Consider the following 16,751-nt stretch of genomic DNA (forward strand, 5'->3'; position numbering starts at 1 on the left):
CGGTAATCGCCACGAGACCTAAAAAAGCACACTTAGAACGATGTCTGTGTACGATGTGCACAGGCTTTGTAGTCACTCATTTAAGGAAGACCATGGGGAAAAAGAAGACAGGCCCATAGGTCCATGCAGTTTGCGGTGGCAGGAATAAGAAAAGCACGAATTACAATTTAAAAGTCCCTCCAAGTGTGTATTTTATGTATCAACGTTTTGAAAAATAATAGTCTGGCTAGACAGCTAAAGTGGTATCTAAGGGCATACCTAAAAATGTGTGCTTATTTCTCATACTTAGTTATCCATCTCAACACCAAGCAATCGCACACAGCATGGAAACATTTCCCAAAGATGCTCTAAGCAAATATCACACTGTCAACCACACATCCAAACAATGTAGCAGGGTACCCAGGTAGATAAGTGAATTCCTCCACAAAATTACTCCACATATTCCACAATACCTACAAATACATATATTTAACCAGTTAAAATGCAGCTAAGGTTCTAAAACAATCTAATGAATTATAACCTGAATTTCCATGATACTTAAACTAACCATAACCTGCACCAGTCACAAGGACATCACACGAGGTTAAACATAGCCAACATAATCATCCAGAGGTGGTTATCTGGCTTTGGTAATGTGCAGCGGGGGTTAGCAGTATGATTAGGCCCAGTGCCCAAGCCTGCGACTAATGCACAGTATGCAAGGGGAACTTTTTAAACATCAATTTATTAAAACTGCTTCCTTGAGTAAAGTTTTAATCTCGTACCTAACGGTAGTAATTTTTTTTACCAATTTTTTCCTGCTGCTTCGAAAAGAAAAGAAACTTACTTTTGCTCCTACTTGACGGAACTGCACAAACCTTGCTGTGGAGAACTCAAACATGACGATTTTTTCAGGAGAGTTGTGTGGCGATTCATGAGAATCCAAAATTATTAGTAAAACATGTAAAGTCATGTTGGTATAGACAGACCACTATATGCATGTGTATATGTATATGTATCCATATAAATAATACATACACACGGCTCACTCTTTCCTGGCTTCTGGAACAAAGAAAAAGCGCACTCCAATACAGCTTGCACATGAAGTTTTAATCCATATTACATGCAGGGAAAAACACAAACGCCCTTTTCTTTGTTCTGGAAGCCAGGAAAAAGAACCTTTTTTTCCCCCAATCAGTGCTCATGTTCGAGTGCCCACTGCTGCCGCCAGGGCCGGGGGTTACAGTGCGAAAATTGTGGATACATCAAGAGAGCAGAGAGGTTGAAGGGGGAGAGAAGGAGAAAAGAGAAAAATCACCCCTCCCTCCGAAAACAGACTGTTTCTGGACTGTTCCTTAACATTTAGAGCGTCACTGAAAAAATATATTTTTTGGTGGTGTCAAGCGAGAAACTAGATAAGGGTCATTGCAGCGCTAAATTAAACTTTAACATTAGTTGCACAAGTGATTAAAATGTACCCTCAGCCATTTCCACAATGAGTCATTAAACAGGTTATTCCAAAAGCGATTTATTTATGTAAAGACTATTGGCAAGTGTTCTGAAAAAAGTGATACACTATTTAAGGTAACGTGGGGAGGAAAGATGGATTTAAGCACTGACGCCAAGAATTAAAATGAGCAATTCTTACAAATATTGCAAAATTATTCAATACACAATGCTCAGCTGCATTTCTCCCCTCCCCAAAACAGCTATCTGTACAATATGAAATAGCTCACTTCAAAGTGCTGAGAATACCAGACCATTAAGGATTGGGTTAAGATAGGTAGGAATAGCGTACGCCATCCCTTTTGTACCAACATCTACACAAGCTGTGTAAGTGCTTGACAAACCAAGCATCTGAAAAGCTATACACTCAACAAGAAAAAAGTTGTGAATGTATGCAAAAATGTATAACTTAAGTGAACAGTAACCCACTTCACAACAGCCAGCACTCCTTCTGGCAGATAGCTGGCGGGTAGTTAACAGGAAAAAAAAAAAAAACATCTTCAGCCTTGAGCTTCTAGTTCTGATGGTGCTATGTCAGGTTCTTCATCGTTGTATATGTTTTCAGCCTAGAAGAAAAATATATGTATTAAGTTAGCTACTCTAAGCATCTTTCTAGTATAGAGACCAGACATTAAATGCTATTCTACAGAAATGGTTTACTTTCATACATGTCTGCTAATCAACAGTAAAAATTCATTTAAAAATAAAGCACCACGAGTTCAGCAAATTAGAGGAAAACTGTTGCATTGTACTGATGTTACTAAGAAAAATAAGAATCTACTAACAGTTTACACGTATGATTTGCTTTAAATCGCCCTGATTCACATTGGTAAAGGACAGGTAGAGTATTGGATACTAAAATGTAGTTTTAAGTTAATTAGATATCAAGAACATTAAAAACGAATCATACCCATCAAAAGTTTCCTAAAAAGAAACCACTGTTTTATTCATATTTAAGTCATAATAAAGACGGTCCTCGCATATTTTCTGTGAATAAAGGCCATGCATGCTCCCTTCCAGTTTAAGTCTGCTTGTTCAGACTGTAGGCAACAAGTACTGTCACTAATTCCTTCAAATAGAGAGGGCTTGAAGGCCGCCCAGAGCATCTCGTGTCATGATTTCGCTGTTTGATGCTCCATTCTGTATTCTAAATAGCACTTGGATTGAAATGTATGAGGCACCATTTTTCATCTCAAGAGTATGTTGAATCACCACATTAAATGGTCTCAAAAAAAATGCACTCTGAAAAACAAAATGACTGATTGCTTTTGAACTGTGCAGGCTTTTAAATGTTTTAATCAGAACATAAAATGAAAGCCATGCCCCATGGCTTGGCCAAGGTTGGTCGCCTTTGGAGCTAATGTTTGAGGTTTCCATGTGCATTCTTGTACAGCATGTGAAGCTCAAGAATCACCCCAGAAGCAACTTGATGCATATTTCCAGGTCACCTGATCAACATGTGGAACTTGTCACTCATCCCAGTTTTCGCTTGCCCTCACCAACCTCCCAAGGTTTAGGTTTGTGGGTGAGGTAGGAAGGGGTTGCCTCCCAAAGATGGGAGGTTGAACAGTTAGAGCAGCAGCGACACATCCAAGAGCAACAAAATCATACCTGTACTTGCCTACCTGGCCTTCAGATTTGTGCGTGAAAATGGTAGACAAAGGGGAGCTCTATACACATATATAAACTCACAGATATACACACAAACTAACTTAAGACAGACCAAGAAGTGAAATGACTGCAACTGATCACTCATTTCAGTCTCTGGCCAACCTTCCTATCGTTTTTGATGTCCGACGGGAGGAACAGCACAATGCACCCGAGCAAGAAGTCTGAACTTCAGAATGAGGATATAACCAGTGGGCCTCGGAGCAGTGTGTAGGGTAGACTGTGGGTGAGGCAAGAAGGCAGATATATATGAAAGGCCTGATTTGTATGTGCAGACATTCAATAGGAGGAAGAAATGGAGGCTAAAACCGGAAACACTGGCAAAAAAAGCCCATAAAGGCCAAAAAGTGAAATCCTAATCAACATCCCAAAAATGAAACAAACAGATTTCTATGGTCTTCAACCTGTACCAAGTAATGTCTATTGTTGGACCTGGCACCTTGGCGTGAGTCTCCCTTCCACTTTTTTGCTGATGTGCCTCATATGTTTTCCTGGTGTTAGCTGCTCAGGGCACTGTGCCAGTGCCACAGTGCAAGTGCTCCCTATGAAAAGTGTATACATTGATTGGTTTCCATGATTGGCTTATTTGGTTTACTGTCAGTCCCCAGTAAAGTGCACCAGGAGTGCCAGGGCGTGTAAATACAAATGCTGCTGGTGGGCTTGCAGCACTGGTTGTGCCACCCACAGAAGCAGCCTGGTAAAATGTGTCTAAGGTCTGCCAATGCAGAACCTGCGGGCAGTCTGGTACGGTCATGCTGTCTGCGCAAGTGCACCTTCTTTCCAGTCCCTAAACCTTCCCTTAACTTCATATTAGTCACCCCTATGGTAGGCCCAAGGGCAGGGTGCATTGTAAGCATAAGGTAGGACAAGCCCGGAAGTGTGTGGCATGTCCTAATAGTGAATAACAGCCATTTTTGTTTTTCACTATTGTAAGGCTACCTGCTCTCCATAGGCCAGAATGGGCTGCTGGAAATATTACACTATAATCCTAACAGACTCCGAGAGCATGGTAGGAAGTCAATTTTAGTATGCCTGAACTCCGAATAATAAAATACTTCTTTTAGTAAAGTTTATTTTAATATCCTGTGTTTGCAAATACTACTTTCAGAAAGTTAGTATTTGCTTGCCTAACCATTTCAGCCGGCCTCTGCTCTGATGTGTATCTGCTGTCTGGTTTGTGTGTGTGACAGAGCTGGGGAATTCCAGGAAACAGGCTGGGGCTGACAGGTGGTGAATAGAGAGATTACACCAGGATGGGGGGGGGGGGGGGGTGACTGAATAGTGCTGTGCTCTGCCAACTCAATGCTGGCTTCGCCCCCTGGGGAGCGGCTGATGTCTCCGCCCTGCACCTCGTGAAGAGAGAGGGGAAGACTGTCAACAGAGTACTCCTGGACTGGACTTGCCACCACAATGCTGGCTCCATCTCCTGCGGAGCGACTTATGTCCCTGCCCTGCTCACTGAAAGGAGAAGCCAGAGTCTGCAAAACAAAGTGCTCAGGGACTGGACTGGATTAGGCAAAGGCCCACTTAGCCTGCAAGAACAAAGGATTTTGTGTATAAAAGAAGGAGCCCTGCTCCTAAGAAATCAGATCCTGCTTTGAACCAAGAAGAAACCTCTGCCTGAGGAGAAGGAACCGGAAAAGCAGAAGGAGGAAGACTGTCCCTATCCTGGGGGACTGGCTTGCAGTGGTTGCTTTGCTGCCAAAGGAGAGGAAGAACTTTCCAAAGACTTGCTATTTTTTTTTTTTTAAAAAGACTTGTGCTTCAAACACACGATCTCCAAGGGCTTGGAAGCGAGCTTTCCCCCTGAACTGAGACCCAGGACCATTGGGCTCTTCTCCCGCCTTTGCTGAGAGTTGCTGGGCTGCCTGAGTCCTTGCCCGCTGGAGCCGTCGCAGAGTGCGCCTCGAAACCCTGCCGCCCTAAAGACCGTGCTATTGCCGCCCGACATCATGTGGCCCCGCTTATTTGAGCCGGAGTCCGCACCGTATCCTGACTGGGCCGCACCCCCCCCCCCCGGATTGAGCCGCTTTGCCACCGCGTCCGGCTGCCACGAACCAGCCAGCTTGTTTCCCGCAAGGTACGGCCCGTATGCTGTAAGCATACTGAACCGCACCGCACTCTTCAGCTCCTGGGGCCACGCCGCATTTAGATCCGCCCAGTACGTCTCGCACGGATTGCCAATGTGCCGACAGCTGCTTCAGGAACCCAAGGCTCGAACGCGCCCTACGCCACCGGTATAACAGAAGGACAAGTTGGAGTTTATTTCAGAACGGCTACGTGACCAGAGGCCCTATGGAGGGTTTGACTGAATTGCTTCCCAGGCAGAACCCAATCAGGGTATTATTTTAGCACCAGGAATACAAGTCCCACAAAGCTGAGAATGACGTAACGCCATAGGAGGGCGATATTTAGCCAAAAGGAACTGTCTCCTTGTGCATCTGCTCGGAAGCCCCCGTGAGCAAGGAGCTCCGAAACACGTTGGGGAAGGTGGAGGAAATATCTGCGAGCGTTGCTGTTTTCTGTCCTAATAAAGAACTTGGCCCTGGAGGCTTGGTTTGCCTGTCCGTGTGTGCATCCTCGAACGAAAGCAACGTATAATATATATATATATATATATATATATATATATATATATATATATATATATATATATATATATATATATATATATATATATATATATATATAAATAAAATGGTCCAGTTGAAGACTAGGTATAGTCGAAACACGTAGGCCGTTCTCCTTGCAATTTGCACATGGTGTTTTGAACAATAAATAACTTAAACTTACTGTTGCTGTGGTGCCGTGACTTTTGTGGACACACGTGGGAAACAAAGGAGTCTGAAGCGATATATATAGATATATATATATATATATATATATATATATATATATGTTAACACCAAGAAAGCCTTTGATCTGGTTTGCCATGGTGGGGATATAGGATGTTTGCAGTATTATGCCATTGACATGGTTCCGCCTCTTCGTAGAGGTGGTGACAGAGAGGCCCAATTGAGAGTTTTGGAAACACGCTATATTCTGGAGCTGAATTCCAAGGCCCCCAACGGTTTGAATCAAACGGAAGACTTACATTCTTGTCTTTATTAGGGATCTAATTGTTCATACCGGTTGGGCCCAACTTTGTCAGTTACTGCTGATTTGTGAAGGGGTAACAATGTATTTGAGTTGAGCATGTAAATAGTCTGCCTCCCGTTTTTAACTTCAACTCATGGTGAAGGGAGTAATAACAATTTTAATCACCAGGTTATAGGGTTTTGTTTATCACAATTACGATTGTGATATTCTCTTAAAGTGCACCAGCTTTTGAACCAATACTGTAGCAGTGTGGATGCAGTGGTTAGATGTAGCAGCAAATGCCCACTGGGGCACAATTTTGAAAAACTGATCCAAACTATGCGTTCCCATTTAATCAATGAGGTTTTCCTTTTGCGGAATTTGCACATTACATAGCGAATTTGCACGGAATATATATATATATTTTTTTTACATGATTTTAACATGTTATATACAAATTGTTTATTTTTCTAATTGATTTAATATTTTAATCAATTGATTTATATGGAAATCATCATGAGGAATCATTGGGAACAAGAGCTGAACAAACAAAGAAGAGTGATATTCTCTTTTAAATTGTTTAGTTTTCTACTCTTCAAATGCTTGGTCAAACTTAAAATCTGTTTTGGATCACAAAGCACTTTTTTGTAAGTGTACAAAAAGTATTTGACTAATCAAGCGCTACTGAACCAGGCTGAAGTATGTTTTTTATTTCCACAGGCTGTGGGGTCAGCTGACTGTGTATTAGCACTTTAAGAGTGATGGGTGTACGATCGACCAGGTCATGTGATCAAGGGGCGGAGGTCCCGAAACGCGTCATGTTCTATGCACAAAGGATGGAATAAAATGTAAAAGCTTGCAAAATATCCGTGAGGGTCCGGTTTCGTTATTTCCCTGGAGTTTGGTTTGGGGACTTGGCGGAGTTCGTGATATTGTGTGTGTGTGTGTGTGTATATGTGTGTATATATTTATTTTTTTACATATTCGTTGACCAGTAATGCCATAGGCATTTACAATACTGCATTTATGCTGGTATTAATGTAAAGATCTCTTCGCAAGAGTATTTTTTCTATGTTGATGCCTGCGCTTGGTGGGAAGGGCTTTAAATACCTATGCATTTTTGGCACCAATTAGATTGAGAAAGCCTTCTGCGAAGGCGAAACGCGTCTCTCTGAGTTCGGGGTCGAGGGAGACCCATGCAATAAATAAGCCATATCCTGACAGCTTCGTGTGCGTGCCTTCTTCTTTGGGAGCAGGACTGGATAGATATAGATATATAGATATAGAAAGCCTTTGATCTGGTTTGTTGCGAAAGCCTTTTTTAGATTTTGAAACCATTTGGGCTTTCCTCTCAGTTTATCACAGTCCTAACTGTGAATTCTATTGACCAGGTTGTGAGCAAAGTCAGTCGCGGCACTAGGCAGGGATGCCCATTACTTCCCAATGGTTATTTTTATTATTAAATCAAGCCCCTAGCAAACGCTGTTAGACTAAAATAACCAAATTAAAGCTCTAATTAATGGAGGAAAAAATTTAATAATTAAACTTTATGCAGATTACAGTATGCTTCTGCTGTAGAGGTTCAAAACCGAAGCAGTATTTAGGGATATGTATATTTGCAATGGTTATCATCTATATGAATTGACTTATAGACCTCTAATACAGCAATAACTCCCTATTTTTATAAAACAAAAAATGGGGATCCTCCACCCACTCAATTATAGGTAGAGGTACACTAATTCGAATGTCAGTATTCACTTTATTCAAAGTAGTCTTTTCCACACTTCCATGCTTTTTGCACATTACCTTTTTTTTTTGTTAAAAAAAAATGAGGGGCAGGCCTGGTTTTATATGGCTATTAAATCACCACACCGAGCATTACATAAGTATATAAACCAACAAGGAAGGGTGCATCACATTGCCAGATCTCCATTTTGCAAATTCTGCACATTTTCCATCTTGCTTTTATGATCTTCATTCATCACACTATATTAGAAAATTTTATATAATCTCAAGTCATCAGAATATATTAGATAATTGTATACGTCCGATGTGGAAAGAATAGTATTTTGGATTTTATGCATCTGATTAAAATCATAGAAGAAAGTTGCATCTAAAACTATCCTGAGCTTATAAGAGGAGGGATAAACAGTTTAAATCATATTATATTTAATGTGAAATCGGTCTACCCAGCTAGAAGATACTAGGCTATTAGATCAACCGTTCCTGGTGCAAAGATGGTGAATAAATTGCTATTCTGGCCTGGAAGATTTTATGAACCAGGATACTTCTAAAACTTGGGCTAATGTTGACCCCCATATTAAGTGTTTTAAAGCCTCTACAAGTTGGTCTGACAACAGAGAACACCGGTTTTTAAAGAATTTGTATGCCAAAGGAGTAAGGAGGAGCTAAAAGCTGGTTGAAGTTCTTATTGAGAACACTACAATAAAATCAGTTTGATACTGGAATAACAGATTAGGCATAGCAAAAGAGACTGCCATTTTCAGAAATGGCTCAGAAGTGACACACAATTGAGACGTGGACTATCTTTTAAAGCCTCTACAAGTTGGTCTGACACCAGAGTACCCCGGTTTTTAAAGAATTTTTATGCCAAAGGAGTAAGGAGGAGCTAAAAGCTGGTTGAAGTTCTTATTGAGAACACTACAATAAGATCAGTTCGATACTGGAATACCAGATTAGGCATAGCAAAAGAGACTGCCATTTTCAGAAATGGCTCAGAAGTGACACACAATTGAGACGTGGACTATCTTTTAAAGCCTCTACAAGTTGGTCTGACACCAGAGTACCCCGGTTTATAAAGAATTTTTATGCCAAAGGAGTAAGGAGGAGCTAAAAGCTGGTTGAAGTTCTTATTGAGAACACTACAATAAGATCAGTTCGATACTGGAATACCAGATTAGGCATAGCAAAAGAGACTGCCATTTTCAGAAATGGCTCAGAAGTGACACACAATTGAGACGTGGACTATCTCACAGGAAATTTGGAATCAAATAAATTGTCTAATCTTAATTCTAAAAGCAGCAAATTTCCACAGAATGCAATTTTTACGAAATATTTATCCCTCACTCAAAATTACCACAGCAGATGGCTGGCGCTAGGCCTAAGCACTAGAAAGTAGCCTGCCTTTGCTTAAGCCTCAACTGCCAGTCCAGTGACTGCGTACTTCTGTGACAGACACCTTTGCTGTTTGCACAGATCATGTACAAATATCGAAGATGCATTTCCCTGGACATGTGTGCCTTGAGCTGTAGGCAGTCTTTTTGTAACGTGGGTCAATAGGGAATCTTCAGCTCTGGACTTAAAGATAAGAAGTTCCCAACCCGCGGCGGGCGCCGGTGTAGGTCCATGAGCTGCTTTTCCTTTATGCTCATGCTAGCCTCCACCCCCTCTGCCCATTTCCTTTACTCATGGTGCCTCTCTGTTGTGTTTTCACCTCTCGTGGTTATACAACAACTCTCCCCGACATTCTCCCCAAGTGTCACGAGTTCAAGATGGCCTCTGCTGTATTGTACAATTGTGCTTAAACCCTTGCTACTGTGGAATCCTGTAACTGTGCTGTGTTTTCCCAATAAAGGTTTTTGAAAAGAAAAAAAATAGGAAGTTCTGCTTGGACAGCACCTCTGGTAGTCTCCTAAAATAAAGCACACAGGTCTTGTACCAGAACTGCTACCAAAGGACTAGGTGCTATTCATCCAAGCATTAGCATGACCCTTCCAGGAATAAGATCTCCTCTGTAACAAGAGTGATTGAACATTAGACTTTGCAAGCAATTAACTATATATAAGGATCAGTGGCAGAAAGTTAGTGAATGGAAAGTGTTTAATCATTAAAATGCTTTGTCCTCATGGACAGGATTAGCCAGATGTGGAAGAATACCAGAAAAGGCACAGAGTAGTCCCAAAAAGACTGAAAGAAGTACAAAGCAAATACATGCTTAAACCATAAACATGTAAAGGACAAGATAACCTTTGACCAGCAGTAAAAAGGGACTACATGGAGCTTAGGTCTGAGTCCGAGTGAAATGTACACGCGTATTCTCTAGTTGATAAGTTACCCACTTTGGTACAGGATCTCACTGGGTGAACTGAAGGAACTTAAAGAAAGCAAACAGCCTTAGTTAATAATTTAAGATACACGTGTCAAACTCTTGCGAAAGTGGCATCCTAACTGACATGATCCGTTTCTGTACATCATTTTATCAGTTGACATTCAAAAATTGTACAGATGCTCCAATAAGCTTTGGAAGTGATGGAAGGAAAGGTTAATTTCTAGGCAATGCTAGATCTTTATCAACTGATAAATGCAGTACTAACAAAACCATTACATAGCTTCAAGCAGCAAGAGAAAAGACTCCCTGGGGAAGAGAACATTTAAAGTTATCATTTTATCCAAAAGCGGCAAAACACACACACCACACGCTTACCATCTGCCAGATTTGCATGATATTGTCTTCGGATACAGAGCAAATCACCCACGGTTCATTGGGATTCCAACTGAAATCTGAAATCTTTGCCGTGTGTCCTCCATGGATAAACTGTCAAAAGAACAAAAATTAAATCAGGAACCTACACATGGGAAATAGGCTTGATGCCATTTCAGATGTTAAGTTGCTACTCCCCATCCTGCTTAGAACTAAATCTAGGTTTTGAAGTCCTCCAGTAAAGAACAAGTTTATTTTTCTTTATAAAAACAGAGAAAGCAAGCATACAAGCACGGAACTTCCAGGGAAGGAGGGCTCGAGAAACGAACAGTACTTGACCTACATCCACACTTGATCAACCATTAGTGACAACTGTACTGCCCTCTAAATAAAAAATAATAGCCTATTACAACAAGGAAAGAGTAGCACGACAATAATCAGGCTAATGTAAATAATAAAGTAAAAGTGGAAGTTAAGATGTTTAATCAAACATTACTTTCTTGAGTCGCAATTTTTCAGTTACTGTATACAAGGAGGAATCTGAATACAGCTCTTAAATAAGAACACATGAGCAATATAAGGCAAATACCACTGGCTGCGACTCGGTGAAACTTTTATCACTGGAAAGATACTGCCTTTGAAATAGGCTGAAATATACTCATTGTGCAAGACAAGGACAAGCGCCTCAAATGATACTAAGTCAAAGCGAAAATTAACACCAACGGCGAATAAATGACTTGGATAAAGCACTATCATACATTAGCAAGATCCATAAGAGTGCTAAGTGTATGGAATTACATTTATAACCAAGTAGTACAGTACAATTTAGAAGCTAATTTTCTTCTTTATAATGAACCATACTCCATAAATACATACTGGGAGTATTTTACATGGGAATGTGCAGAAACATTTATACACCATATGCATGAATGGAGTTCTTGCATCTGCAAGAGAGTCTGAAAATATTTCCTGGGAAGAGTACAATCTAATTTATTTAACACTTTCCATGACTGAACAGATATGCAAACAAAGTGCACCCATCTCTTCAGAGAGGTTGGGATTGGTGTGGAGGAGTCAAAGACATAATACTTCAGCCAAGGGAGTCACATACTTGCCTTCATTTTTTTTATTATAACAAATGAGATCTGAGAACTCACAACCATTATATAAAGATTCTAAACAAAGAGCATTTATAATACACAAGCTCCATGTAGCTCAAAGATTTGAAGCAACTGGCATACCAAAAGTTCAGGTGGTCCATCCTCCGCATCTTCAGAGGACTGCTCTTCTCCAATTTTACTGTAAAAGAAGACTTGGTCATTAAATTCTTAGTCAAACAATTCAGCAGTCAGTGAAGTTCGGTTTCGACAGTTTATATGCATACAGTTAGGGATTCTAGTGTTTAAAAAAAACACAGTCTGCACAGCTTTACATAGTTTTCTTTCCATTCCTTTAGGACTCTCCAGGTCTAAGATTCAGTAACCAGACTCATCATTTGTTCGAGCAATAACCCTTGGATTAAGAGGACACAAGAGTCGATGTCACTTAGTCCGTAAAACAGCAAACGTATGAGCATATAACTTACAAGAAAGAGGGAGAAAGCACTTCACCCATTGTCCAGCAGCACAGTGAGTACAGCGCTCATTCAATAGATATGAGACAAGTTTGAGGGACACCCAACTCCAGACAAACAGCAACCACCAACTGCGTTCTACTTTATTTGAAGAAGAGATGTCATTTTGAACACAGACACACAAATCAATTGCTGTACACTTGTCCAATGTCCTGGCTCAAATAAAATATTTTCATATCTCGATCTACTTGTGATCCGTTCAAAATCATTCACCCAGACTGAGTTCACAGTTTTAAACTGAATCTCTTCAAATATTTTAACTTGCTTATTATCAACTCAACCAGGGCTGAACAGTACTTACCTCAAATCCCATACATTAAGCCTTCGGTCTGTTCCACTTGACGCAAGAATTGTTTCGTTGTGAGGAGACCAGTGAACCTGGAAAAAAAATGAAGACTTTAAAACCGTAGTGCACAAACAGTGTACATTCAGATATATTTCGAGCACCAATTATATGGTCACATTAATTCTTGAAAATTCAACCATACAATCCTCTTTACTCGTTTTCCATCTCTGGCTACGCTGTGAGCCAAAAGTAAATTTTCAGAATTGCTTTAATCACCTACAAGATTTATTTTCTTCAGCAACCTAGCTAAAGTACAGGCACTCTTTTGTGGTACATGCACCACCAGAAGACAATCTGAGCAAACTGCCTCCATGTTAGGCAGAGAAACTCTTAATTAAGTAGATCATTTTTAAATAATTGCCTTACACTAGAGTCCCTTGGGCAAATTAAGTCACCAATGTGACCTGGGCGTCCATAGTGACATCAAGCAATTCTCATTCCAATTTCTTGTAGAAAAGATAATTTGGTAAAACATGTCTAACGGAGGAAGGTTATACTCCACTGATCTTCTGTATCTTGCCATACAACATACGAAGGAGAATCAATTAATTCTTCTTTAAACTAGGTTTGCTGGTCAACATCTGCATGCAGGATCCTCGAAATGTGGCTGTCATGGTGAAGAAATCAAATTCAAAGTGTTCCTGTTTTGGCAAGGGAGAGCGCACTGCTACATTGAAACCTGTGTGGTGAATCCCCAACTTCTCGTGGGCCTTTATTCACAGCTAATTAGTACGATAGCAGAAATCTGCTTGCATTTTCTGAACAATCCCTGCTGGAATCTTCAAGTTGTGTTTTAGCATTAAATCACTTTCCTGGTGTCACCTCTTTAGAGACTACGCAACTCAATCCTCATTAGAAAAAGAGAAAAAGGAAACTGTCCCCTCTGGATAAATATGTTTGACAAGAGAAGCCTGGGGTTTCCCTGTGGGTAGGTTATGGGAGGAGAAAGTGGCAGGGTAAAATAAGTGAATTAAGAAAATGTTACCTCTGTTCCTCAAATACTGGAAAGGTGCACTAAAATGCTTAATAATTCTGTTCCTCATGGAAGGGAAAGAATGGATTAGACAGACAAGCCACACTATTTATAGAAGTCAGTTGACTGGGACCTATGGGGTGGCCGAAAGTGCAGTGTGCAGCTTGCCTGGAAGCAGGATCACATGAACTAAAAATAACTGGCTACTAAGCAGCTGTGTATCAAAACTGGACTATGCAGTATCACGCACTTGAATGTACAATACCGCCCCCTCCACTTCCAACGCTACACCACCAATGTAATAAGAACAAGGGTAACCACTGGAAGATTGTGTGTGCTGTATCAATGGGTGTTAAATCCGTCAGACAGAATAGTTACTGCAGTGCAGAATCTCACACCATAATTCAATATTTGCATTTATTGCCCCTGCCCATAGTTTCAGGGTTGTATTAGGCAAGATTCCACGTGAAGAACTCTGGTCAGTTATGGTAACTCCAGCCGCTGAGAATCACCACATGGAATTTTGTCCAACTTTTAATTAGGGCCCAAGTCACTGAAAAGAAAAAGCAGAAAAAAAGGGCTGCCCAGAGGTAGGTGGTGGATCCATGTAACCTCAACTGCATTACAATCACTTATAACGAAACCGCAAATATAATTTTAAACATTAGAGGTCTAAGAGCTTCTCGTCAATGTTTTGATGCATTTTATTTTTTGTGTGCTAACCAGAAAGTAGAAAATTCCTCTCTAACCAGTATTACCATATCACTTCGAGTGTGTACATCCATTTTACAGGAATGAGCGTTACCAGTGCCCGCTTAAGGTACATTTGTTACTTAATAAGTAATGTTACAGCGAGGGGAATGCTGAATTTTAGCACCTTTCACAAAGATCGTTTGAACAACCCTGAAATAATGGGAGTGATCAGAAGCCCAACCACTAGTAAAAAAAAAAAAAAAAAAAAAAAAAAAAAAAAAAATCAGCCATGCCAGAGTTTAACCAAACACTTGGCGACTCCGCAGTCTAGGTTTTTAGGTGCTAGAACAGACAACTATGTAGTGTAGTTCCTATTTTCCCTATAGGCCCTGCGCATTGGAATAACATAAACAGCAGTGTAGACGTAGGAGTGCGGTCTTCTAGGTCTCTACTGACTATGTTAGACTTAATTGGGTTTGTACCAGCTAGCTCAGAGGTCACTGGAAACTTTCTTGACTGAATAGGAAGTGATCAGCTTCCCTGACTCAGACAAGAAGGGATTCAGTTTTCCAACAACCGCATTAACATGACAACTTTGCTCCTCAGAATAAGAGTCAATCTCTAGAGTCGTGTGAAACAATAGACAGCTATTTCACTCAGTCAGTTGTGCAGATTACTTTCACCAGTATGCAGAGAATAGAGAGACGGGCGTTTTCAATAAAAGGTATTATTTATTGAACAGTCTTCCTTCTCATGCAAGAGAAATGAATTGCCACAATTGCAAGACTTGTTATTATAAAAAGTGCGTACAGTAAAAAGGAGTATTGCGAAATAATACTGTAAAAGCATTGATATGGTTTCTTAACCATATGACAGTTGAAATGAATAAAATATATACATTCATATATACATTTGGCTAACGTCCTCAACTGGTGCTTCTAACTATGCCTACCCCGGTGTACCTGACCTAAGCCTAATACTTGGGAGGGAGTAAGGTAGTAGCAGTTTAAGTTAGTTTTGCCAAGGGTTTGCTTCAAGAATTCTCTCTAAGGATTTAGTATACACCGTACCTCTGGAATAGAATGTTGGAGGTCTGGTATCTCCTCTCAGGACTCGATATTCCAGTCACCCGCAAGGGTAGGCTGAAAACCCCGGAGCTGGATTTTCTCGGCAGGAGAAAAGACAGCGTCTTTCTCAGCGCGTCAAGGAGGAGGAGTGGCAGCGTCCGTGGGCTTCTCGCATCTGCTGGGCTCGGCAAGGGACAGCTGTTCTGCTCCTGTATTCACCACCACCATCGCATTTGCTTAAGGCAACGTTGGTATTATTTATACCTGAAAGGTGCCTTGTTTGACGTAGGTTTTTGGACACAAGACGTCAATAAAGATGTCACTAAGAACTGGTCGTTCTTACAGTGCTCGTCAGAGTTCTATTACTAATCAAAACAAAGCAAGCGGGGCTTTCCCAGGTTGCTGGGTTTTATCTGTTGAAAGAACTCGGCGTGTTATCTAGGAATCTAAGGAAGTGGCTTCTGCTGTGTCATGTACTTTAATGAGCTGCAGAGACGAGATACTGAAATATGGCTCTGATCGTTTATGCCATTATAGGGATATGTATTGATTATAGCCGTATAGGGGCATAAGGTCACAATATTGATCGGGGTCCTAGATAAAACACAACAACTACATCCAGCCGCAATTGAGGAGGTTAGATAGTTAATGGTACATAAATCATAAAATAATCCACTTCAGCAGAGGGCTTATAGTAACCTCGTCAGACAGAGTATAAACAAATATTACGCTAGGGTTTAGGGAAAAGGATTACAGGGAGTCGAGTCACTGGTATAGCCCAAATTAAAGGTGTCACACCTTTCTGTAACACTGTCAAGAATCTCATGAGAGCACGGAGGAATGCAGAGTAGCACAAGAAGCAGCAAAGGAATTCAACAAGATATGACAGGTGTTTTTGTAGTCCTAAGATATTGAACCTAGCCATAGATTGTCCTTCTGGGTTCCACTAGTGCAAGGGTACTCATAGTACGGCCCGCGGGTCAGGGGCGGCCCGGCAAGCCTTCCCTGGCGGCCCTTGCAGACATGTAGCAGTGTTTAAATTTTTTTTTTTGTGTCAGCAAAAACCCCTGCGGCAGCGCGACTCAGACTGCTGCTCTGTGGGGGCCGGGCGATTCCCTTCGTCGTCAGAGTGGGGCTGCAGGGGGGCTAAGAGGTGACAGAGCCTCAAACATACGAATTGTCTTTTGAAGACGTGTGAAGTGCTCCGGTGAGGCTGTGTTTGTGGGTGTGCCTGCCCAGAAGCTGTCTCAGCCCGGGCACACACGGGCAAGGTGGAGGGAGGGCGAGAGACAGGGAGGGAGAGGGAGAGTGATGGCAGGAGAGTGAGGGCGAGGTAGAGCGAGGGAAGGAGAGAGGGAGGACGAGAG

General features: G+C 41.2%; 1 protein-coding gene across 2 annotated transcripts in view; it reads right to left on the reverse strand.

Moving 5' to 3' along the window:
• Nucleotides 1-1,491: 1,491 nt before the first annotated feature.
• Nucleotides 1,492-16,751, reverse strand: part of RBBP7 (RB binding protein 7, chromatin remodeling factor) — a 98,948-nt gene continuing 83,688 nt past the window's right edge. For both annotated transcript variants that reach the window (XM_086934260.1, XM_086934259.1), the window contains exons 9-12: nt 12,607-12,683; nt 11,914-11,971; nt 10,676-10,786; nt 1,492-2,051 (exon numbers count right to left, since the gene is read on the reverse strand). In XM_086934260.1, coding sequence (XP_086790386.1) covers nt 1,986-2,051; nt 10,676-10,786; nt 11,914-11,971; nt 12,607-12,683 — 312 coding nt within the window. In that variant the 3' untranslated portion in view covers nt 1,492-1,985. The remainder of the gene's footprint in view (nt 2,052-10,675; nt 10,787-11,913; nt 11,972-12,606; nt 12,684-16,751) is intronic.

Source organism: Lissotriton vulgaris, chromosome 8 (assembly GCF_964263255.1).
Source record: "Lissotriton vulgaris chromosome 8, aLisVul1.2, whole genome shotgun sequence".
Classification (NCBI taxonomy): Eukaryota; Metazoa; Chordata; class Amphibia; order Caudata; family Salamandridae; genus Lissotriton; species Lissotriton vulgaris.